Source organism: Centrocercus urophasianus, unplaced genomic scaffold (assembly GCF_019232065.1).
Source record: "Centrocercus urophasianus isolate 14NV4802_14NV808 unplaced genomic scaffold, USGS_Curo_1.0 seq_19, whole genome shotgun sequence".
Lineage (NCBI taxonomy): Eukaryota > Metazoa > Chordata > Aves > Galliformes > Phasianidae > Centrocercus > Centrocercus urophasianus.
In genome coordinates this window covers 2,739,394-2,749,320 of record NW_024884744.1, presented here as the reverse complement: position 1 = coordinate 2,749,320, position 9,927 = coordinate 2,739,394, and the positions used below count along the sequence as shown (strand labels likewise).

General features: G+C 38.3%; 1 protein-coding gene across 1 annotated transcript in view; it reads left to right on the top strand.

The window, feature by feature from the left end:
• SI (sucrase-isomaltase) overlaps positions 1 to 9,927 on the top strand; it is a 44,868-nt gene continuing 34,941 nt past the window's right edge. Inside the window, exons 1-6 of the mRNA XM_042820284.1 lie at positions 1 to 107; positions 1,866 to 1,989; positions 3,001 to 3,074; positions 6,851 to 6,971; positions 7,061 to 7,170; positions 7,835 to 7,986. Of these exons, the coding sequence (XP_042676218.1) occupies positions 1,866 to 1,989; positions 3,001 to 3,074; positions 6,851 to 6,971; positions 7,061 to 7,170; positions 7,835 to 7,986 (581 nt within the window). The 5' untranslated portion in view covers positions 1 to 107. The remainder of the gene's footprint in view (positions 108 to 1,865; positions 1,990 to 3,000; positions 3,075 to 6,850; positions 6,972 to 7,060; positions 7,171 to 7,834; positions 7,987 to 9,927) is intronic.

Here is a 9,927-nt window from a genome sequence, read left to right as displayed (position 1 = left end):
TTAGCAAACAATGCAATGAACTGATAACAGCAGAGAATAAAACATTGGTTTTGAGACTGAGCTTTACAACCAGGATCAGCAGATGAAGGAAGCAGAGGGGCTTTAAGGTACGTCATCCCATTTATTCTATCTGTGTTACTGCAGACCTTCCCTTTGCTGCTGAGCCCAAGTCGCACAGCAAAAGTTGCATTTATGAATTATAAATTATAAATCCTTGTTTTAGAAGCCTCAGGTTGTGGAGGAGACCTTGAGAATGGAAAAGCTGAAATACAACGCTACGGATGTTTGCATGGTTGTGGGGAGAGTGGGACGAAAAGAATTTTAATATTCTTCTTTATTCTTAATATTTAATATTTTGGTTTTCAGAAAAATAAGCTTTACTTGTTAGGGCTCCCAGCTGATGAGTATTCTGACAATGCTACAGGAAACCCAGAGGAGGAACTGCTGGAATATAATTTTCTTATTGTAGAAACAGGCCTTAAATATGTGCTTTTAAATATACAGGAAAGTGGTAGGTTTTAAATGTGTTACTTCCCTTAGGAGGTAACTATAATCATAACAATAGCTACTAATTTTGATATTAATGGAGAAAATGTGAATAGCACTATGTTATTTTAAAAAGCTTAGATAATAATCACTGTAGAATCACAGATAGGTTTGGGTTGTAAGGGATATTAAAGCCCATCCAGTTCCAACCCCTGCAATGGGCAGGGACACCTCCTAGCAGCTCAGGCTGCCCAGAGCCCCATCCTGCCTGGTCCTGAGCACACCCACAGTGCCAGGGCCTCACTGCCCTCATAATAAAGACTTATTTTTCCTAATATCTGAATAAATTTACCCTCTTTTAGCTTAAAGCCATTACTCACTGCCTCATCACTATATGACTTTGTAAAAAGTCCCACTCCAGCTTTCTTGTAGGCTCTCTTTTAAGTACCAGAAGGCCACAATAAGGTATCCCCAGGCTGAACAAACCCAAATCTCAGCTTGTCTTCATAGGAGAGGTGCTCCAGCCATCTGAGCATCTTCGTGGCCCTCCATAAAGGAGGGTACATTTATCTAAGTATCAGCTTTATTGTTCTGGAGATTGCTGGTGTTTCTTTACTGTTTTTGTCTGTTCATTCTGGTGGCTGTGGGATTTCCAGGAATAAGGGTGGTGCTGGGATAATAAAATATACTTGTAGGAAATTTGTCAGCAACGAAGGAAGTGCATTAGATTAACAGTGTTTTTTTACAAAATCAAACCAAACAACAAGCAAAAAGCCAAAAACTCATCCCAGAAGTTTTTCTAAAGTATTTTTCTTTTAAGTCCTCACTAAAGCTCTTGAGAGTGCTTTCAGGTGCTAGTGCAATGTGCACACACAGCTGCATTTTCTTACTTGGTCTAAAAAGACGTTTTTCTGTATTTAATGCTGTTTTATAAAGTTAAATATTCTTAACCAACTGTGAAATGCAGTTGCTGCTGCCAATGTATATCGATCTGCATGATGGAGATCAGTTTTAATTAGTTTTCCTGCTGGTGTGCAGTTCAACATTAATGGTCTTGTGTTGCTCTTTCTGGTGCTTCAGTAAAATGTAAGAAACTTTATAAATAACCTCAGGAGAAAATTCATATTTGCGTATTTAGAAGTGCTTTAGTGGGAACAAAACACATTTCTCAGTGGTTGACCATGAGTGTAATAATGCAGTAATCTGTGTGAATTATCTGGAATAGGAGATTTATTTTTAATCCTAGGATTAGGAGGTATGGTTTAAAACCTAAATAATGTATGAAAATATAAGAACTGAGAACTAATACTGTAGCTTATAGAGTTTTTCAAGCTATTGCTTTTGTTTTCCTCATGCCAATGATGTTCCTCTTGACCTAGATGGGCAAGAGGAAATTCAGTGGCCTGGAAATCACTCTCATTGCCCTCTTCTGCCTGGTGGTGGTGGTGGCCATTGTCCTCATTGTGCTTTTAGCAACAGGAGTACCTGCAGTCAGAACTACAGGTAAGTACTTCTCACCTCCAGGACCAGAGGCAAAATCCTCGGTGGTAACTGCTCAGCTCTGCTTGCTGAGATGTTCACAAGTGCCATAGTACTCCTGTTGGAATTGCCTGTTGGCATCATTTAAGTCGTTGTTGAGATTAAACTTTTCAAAGAGTATGAATGTTCAAGAAGGGGGAAAAAAGAGTGAGCGTTTCTTTGCTGTGTTTTTAAGTCTAATTAGTTTCAGTGTTACATTTATATAATAGAGTCACAAAATGGCCTGGGTTGAAAAGGACCTCAAAATCATCTGGTTTCAACCCCCTGCTATGTGCAGGGTCGCCAACCACCAGACCAAGCTGCCCAGAGCCACATCCAGCCTGGCCTTGAATGCCTGCAGGGATGGGGCATCCACAGCCTCCTTGGGCAACCTGTTCCAGTGCCTCACCACCCTCTGTGTGAAAAACTTCCTCCTGATATCCAACCTCAACCTCCCCTCAGTCTGTAACCATTCCCCCTTGTCTTATCACTACCAAACCATGTAAACAGGCATTTCCCATCTTGCTTATACTCTTAAATGAATCTTAAAGTGTGTTCATACGATGCTCTAACTCAAACTTCTTTGGATGAGCAGTATTTCACGGGATGGAGCTCTCATAAGAGCAGTTACACAGCACTATTCAGATGAAAGAAAGCCCTTCTGATTGTAATTCAGCATAAATTTCTAAGGAAGCAGCACAGACTGGATAACAAGACCTACTGAAAACTGAATTACTATATATCTTCACAATTAAAATAATTTATGTCACCCATTTGTACAAAAAAACAAAAGTGAAGCTCTACTACCTTTATCTGGAATAGTCCTGTGCAGCTTTTCAAAGTTAAGGTAAATCATAGTAGCAATAGTTTAAACTCATTTGAGCCTGTATTCATGGTTAGAGGATCAAGGTGGTGAGAAAGTCAGCACAACAACTTAATGATAATCCGGATTTTAATATATTTTGGAAATAACCCATTATTTTATTTCCCTAACAGAATTTACACCAGGATGTCCGAACATATTAACAGTGGAGAGAATTGACTGTATCCCGGATCAAACAGCAACAAAGGTCTGAGAACATTATAATAAAAACAATTAGAAAATAGACTTTTCCACATAAAATCCTATGTTTGATTATGGAAATGTACCTTTTCTCTGACATATTGATGGTCCTCATAACTTTTATTTGTCTGTGAATGCCTGAATACTTCACATATAACTTCTGTATGACAAATTTTAGCCCGTTGTCATAAGGCCAGACTTTTTTCTAGCCACTGCAGCACTTTATTGTCAAGGGTTGAAAACCCCTGTCAGTATACTCCCCAGCAATTTGGCTTGTTGATGAGAGAACAAAATTAGGCAAACAAGGAGGGGTTAGAAATATGTACTGTTTTTAACAACTTTGCCTAAGCAATTTCTTTTTTTCTGATGGCCAACTGCAAGCATTTACAGCAAAGCATATTTTAGAAATAGCACATTGAGATTCACTGCATGAGATTTTTATAATGTCAGTTTCCTCTCTGAACTGATCTGAATCTCACTATCTCACCTACACTCTTTCTTGAATGTTGTCTCTCATCTGAGCAAGCATAGAAAATTCTTGTGGTGGTTGCTATAGAAAGGTTATTTTTGTTAGCTTTCTAATCATCATTAATATTCATTTTAATAATAGATGTTTTCATTTTCTGATGGAAGATGATGGGTGCCTGGACTCTTTTTTTTCTTAGTAGGGTGCAGCTTGAGAGAAAATATAGTGAGTGCATCATGATGTGTGATGCTAATGCCATTCACAGAGATATAAAAATGATTAACCAACCTTCTCTATCTCTCTGTGAATTCCCAGTCTAATTGCAGAAGTGACAGTTGTTAATGATGCAGTCATGCCATGAGTTGTATTATAATATGTAGTTCAATGCAGCCTTGCGGGTTAACGGAGTAGTAAAGGCTCAACTCACAGCATGCTTCTCTTCTCTTTGGTTCCTTGCTCCAGGAGCAAGCACACCACGATAGGTGTCATGCAGATCACTTTAATCTTTAATTACTACCTTAGGATTAGCCACCCTATATTAAGCACTACACTTATCACAAGTGAAGAAAATGGTTTTGCTCTGGTTGCAATTGCAAGCCGCACTGTAAATCTGCTCTTCCATTTTACCCTTTGTGATCAGGAATAATTAAAAACAATCACAATAAAGTCACCACAAAACAAAAAACATAAAACAACCACGTCTATAGATGCAGGTTTGAACACCGAGGTTCTTGCTCTGGAATTAGAGGTAAAATAAATGATTCCTGAATCTGCTCTTTCCGTAGTGAATTCTGGGCAGCAAATTTCAGAAGATTAGAGATAAACATCACCTTTAATCTTTAGCCTGAAGAAAGCTACTAGGTGCATGCATCTCACAATCCAGAGTCCTGTTTTTTCTTCAAGCACTTTTGTTATAATATTTGTTAAATAAACCCTTCTTCAGGTTTATTCCAGTATTACATCTGGCAGAGCTCTAAAACTACAGGTATTTGACAAGGAAAGGACTCTGTAGTGGTTTCTAATAGTTGTTTTCAGAATAAAAAGCAACTGGGAACATGATACTTTGCCTGAGCTCAGGTAGCAGCTTAGTGTCTCTCTTGATGTCTTTATTTGCTGAGGTATTCTAGGTGAAGCCTGGGCTTGCAGAGGATAGGGGCACAGCAAGCAAAGAAGTATTTATTCACCAATCACAGGATTGCCAGAGATAAAAATCCTGAGAGAGAGCACACTTTTATTAACTAGTCACTGCCATGGAAAGTTGTTTGGTTTTATAAGACAAGAAGAATACACTAGTAAAAACTAACCTACCATGAGCAGAGCTAGTGCTGTCCAGGACAGGACCTCTGAAAGCTTGAGGGGAGACTTTATTGTTTGTTGTTCGGTTTGTTGTTATTGTTTTTTTTTGTCTTGTTGGTAAAAGTTTGTTTTGATGCTAAGAAGAGAAACATTGCAGTTTGACACATAGTCAAGCAATTCTTTCAGTCCTTGGTGCTGAGTTCAGTGTTCAGAAGCAGCCTTGTTTTGTTTCCCACCATACTCTGTTTTCTTATTTCCACTATTATTTCTAACGAAGCTTTGACACTTTCTTTGACTTTGTTGTGTGTTGGTATCTAGTACGTTACTTTAATAGAGACTGTGACCACCTCCTATCTTTATGTACACTAAATGATAGCTTCTGTAACAGCCTTGACAATATCTTTCAATGAACTCTGCTCTTTCTAGTGTCAAGCATAACCGATCTTGCACTCGTGCACTTACTTCCTCATGCGGCAAGCTCCATGTGCCACAAAAGTACTGATCTACAGTTTACAAATCCACTACAATAAAACTATCCTGAAGAGTATCACTGCCCTGTAAAGTAATCAGTGAAAATATTCAACAAGCATACATGAGAAGTAGTTGGGAAAAAGAAAAGGATGTTTATGAAGTTGGGAAAGGAGATGCTTGAAATATTAGGTGTTAGGATAAACTGTTGTTCAAGCTATTGGGATAGTCAGTGGTCTGGGAAGGGATGTCATAACTGTCTTGTTGGTACGTAGTCTACTTGGTGTGCTTGGCCCAAACACTGTAGAATAATGCATGAAATTATCTTGAGCTAATAGCTCTGTGAATTTCCTCTGCGTTCTCCTTTGACACTTACACTACATCTGGGCTAGAGCTTTCTCTGTTAAGAGAATGAGGCAAGTAATTGAATTTTCTAGGCTGGGCTCTATAACCTGCACCAGTAGCAGTGGATTTTGGCCTACGTTCATCTATACATGTGGACTGTTTTAAATAAATAAGGCACAAACAGCAAAAATATTTGAGCAGGAAGAGCTTCTGTAAGTGTGCAGGTGGAAGGAGGGGTCTTGAAGATCTGTGTGTTGGATTTGGATGCCCAGGATCACTGAGACTTTTGCCCTCAGTAGTCCTCGTATCACTTCTGCCCTTTGCTTCCAAGTAATTAATCTGGTTTTCAACATGGGAGAACCTGTGGGCATTTACAGTGATGTGTTACGCAAGTGTAATCTATGAACATAGAACTTGTGCAGACAACTTGTGAATAAGTTAATTTCTAACAGTAAGGCAAACATATTCCTGTTTATTGGAGTATTGAGGTGTAGATTAAAGATTGATGCCTCTATACTGAGTTATATACTTTGAACAGTGGGTTTAATTGCTAGGGTGGTTTATGTTTGTTTTTGTAGAAAAAGCGATCATCAATCAATCTGAATCTAAGGTTCTATAGAAGCAATCTTAACATTTCTGATATTAGGAAATGACATTGAAATGTAGTTCCTATACATAATGATGCATATGTGATGTTTTCCAGCCAGATGTTTACTAGATGTTAAGCCAACCATAGATGTTATCCAGTCCCCAGTGTGTGAGTGTTGGTTAGTCTCTAGTGTATCTGTCACAGCTCAAATGTTTCCTTAATTTTTTTAAGTGTTCATTAAGTGTGAATCCTCAGGTTTTAGGAAAAAATCACTGTCTATGTATCTACTCTGAATCAGAAAAAAAAAAAAAACAACCCACCTTGTTGTTTCTATTAGAATTGACTAAATAGATTTTCAATGAAAGAGTTTATCTGATAGCAATTGTGACTACGTTTTCTGGTGTTTGGGGTAAAAAATTACTTCATGTGCATTTCAATTGTTGCAGTGTAGAATGTTTATTGTGTAAAATCATAGAATTGTAGAATCTCAAGTTTGGAAAGGACCTACAAGATCATCTAGTCCAACCTTCCTCCCGTTACCATTGCTACCACAAGCCACTAAACCATATCTCGTAGCTCCAAAATCAATTGATGTGAGTTTCTCCTGTCCTTTAATCAGAGCGTCTGTGAATTGCGTGGCTGCTGCTGGAGTCCCCAGAGTGATACCAGTGTACCCTGGTGCTTTTTCTCTGAAAACCATGGATACAAAGTAGATGGGTCAACAAGATCAACTCAAACAGGTAAGCTGGGAGCTGAGGAACCTGGTTTTAATGTACATCTGGATGTCTGATTTGAAACAGCAGTATTTCCATTTGTGTGTTTTCTTTAGGATTTGAGGCCACGTTAACAAGGCTGTCATCACCTTCTCTTTTTGGAAAAGATATCAACACTGTCCTCCTCACAGGAGAGTATCAGACAGCAAATCGCTTCCGGTTCAAGGTTAATCTTTTTCATCTGTTGTTTTAAGGTTTATGCTCTGTACGTGGTTTTAAGCAGGCCATTTCTGTGCAGTGAATTTAGGAGGGCTCCGTTAAGCCTTCAGCTGCACCATCGTGCCTCCCACTGAAAAGCTATCAGCTCTTCTTTTCTTTGTCTCTGGTTTGCAATGCATTATGAGGGTTTATCACAGTGAGATTTCCTCATAGAGAAATTATTGAGACCTTTAAAAATTCATTGCAGTATCTACTTCTTTTCTTCATTGTAGGAAAAGATTCTGGGCCAAATGTTTTATTTATTTCCTCTTCATTTATGGTCTGCCCATATCTCTTAAGCAATTCGTTAGACATATTTAGGTATTCTGAAGCTTTATGGAAAGTTCAGCAGTCTGCATAGTGACTATGGGGGTAATAATGGTTTCTGAGGTTGAGCAGGGCTTCTTCAATTGGAAGCTAGCCTCCTGTGGTGGGTTTCTCTGGAAACCAGGAGAAAACTAAGTCAGATATAAGTAGGGAAATAGTTGAAAATGAGTGATGAAAATGGAAAGAAAATGATAATGAAAATGGAAGGACGAGACTCAGATAGGTACAGAAAGATGCTAAATCAGATTTATCTGTTAATGCTGGAAAATGTTGCAATGTTTTCAAATGTTTCTAAATATATGCAGATTACTGATCCTTCAACACAAAGATTTGAAGTCCCCCATGAGCATGTGGGCTCTTTCAGTGGACCTGCAGCCTCCAATTTAAACTACAGAGTGGAAGTGAGATCAAATCCCTTTGGTATTGTGGTGACCAGAGTGAGCAATGGGAATGTGCTGTAAGTAACACTGGTGGTTTTTTTTTTGTTTGTTTGTTTGTTTCCCTGATGAATACTGATGTTGCTGGTTTTCTCTGAAGGCCTATGTTGCCTCACAAAAAGATTTGTTGTCATGTGAATAAGGTGTGCCTAAGATGCAATATGTGAGGTACACTCTTAGATATGTTACCTACTTCTGGTCTTTTGACTGATGGATGTTCTTCAAGGACTTCTTGCGAGGCCTTTTGAAATGCTGCAGTAAGAAGAGATGTTGTAAGGGCTTTAGATTTGGCTAGCCCTTCTCTTTCCTTCAGTACTAGCAAAATCTTTATAGCCACTTTACTCAAGGAGTATTTGTTATCCAAAGACCTTCCTAGTGCTTCAAATCACAAATACTCTTTGTTCCATCTTTTATCTTAGCTGTTACAATCACGCCTTAGCTCTGAATCACCAAACACAGATTGCTCTTTAGATGTATGATAGAATAGTAGTTGTTGCTAGCCAGTGATAAGCTGGTCATGTAATGCTTTAAAATATTTGAAATGCTGTATACTGAATGCTTTCATCCCATTTTTTCCCTAAAAGTAAAGAAAGAAACATAGATCTGGACTAGTTGCATATTGTTGAGAGCCATTAAAAGGGAGGAAGGGTCAGGAAGAACATACTTATTAAATCAAAGAATGATTGCCTGTCAGAGTTCTATGACAGTTGCATTATCAATGCTTCAAGATTTATTAAATAGCTATTATTTTCATGCTGTTGTTAGCGTTGTTTTCTTACTTAGAATTCCCTGTAATGATTGATTTGCAATTATAGAGGATGCAAAAGATGGACTTATTATTTGGTAGTCCATGACTGATTAAACAGATGTATGAAGGCAAGAATAAATAATCTAGTCCAACAGATCCACACTGAAGCCAGTGCTCTGAAAGACTGATAGCTGTATCAATCTCTTTCATATGAATATAATGACTGTTAAACACCACAGTCTCCCACAAAAGTACAATCTTAAAGTTTGTGATTAAAACTATATAAAGTGAATAGATCAATGGATATTACTTTGAAACTGTGCACTGTTAAAACATACTGATGTGGTTTCCCATCTCAAAGTAAGTCATTTTCTCTGCTTCTGGTGAAAGACTGAGTTTCTGCTGATCCATGTAAGCTCTTGTTTTAATAAAGCTGAAAGTAACCTTCAGATCTCGGGATCAGCTTCATTCGAATTGCTTTGTGATTTAAATCTGATTTAAGTCATAATTACTTTCTCATTCTGATTTTTTCATTTAGAAAACAATGACTGATGGAAAACAAAGCTACTTCTGAGTGGGGCCAATTTTCTTGCATATGCTGTGTGGAAATGCTGAAAGCCTCAGCAATAAAAGAGGAAAATGATTAAGATCAATATTAATGAACTTAAGAATTTTGACTGATTAAAAGACCTCTGCCTAGCAGTAGGAATTGCCCTGCTGCTCACTCTCCTTGCCTCAGCATTACTCAGATTTCCTCCCAGTTGCCTGAGTCATAGAGTCCCACGTAAGCAAACAAGGAATGGACTTAGCTTTAGATTCAGTCTCTAAATCTCCCTTAATCCTTGTTAAGGAGATACACATTTATAATGAAGGGGATTGGTGAAATGTACAAAATAAAATTAAGAGAGTAAACTTCAATAATGAAGTGGACTTTTACTGTATGGGTTCACTATCCAGTGCCAGAGATGCTTAGGCAGGAAGCTTTGCCCAAAGAGGTGATTTTGCATGTAGTCCTGAAAGCAGAGGCCATTTATGTGCAAAGTTTCTACAGAATTGAGAGTTATTGCCTGTCTCCTAATCCATGCAAAGGCTTCTCTATCTACTGCAGCTGAACACCATCCTCCCCTACATCCCTCCCCTCGGGTCTCTGGATGTATGCCTGACCTTGCTATCCAGCTTAGCTAAAAGAAGTAGAAACAATCACTGCAACAAT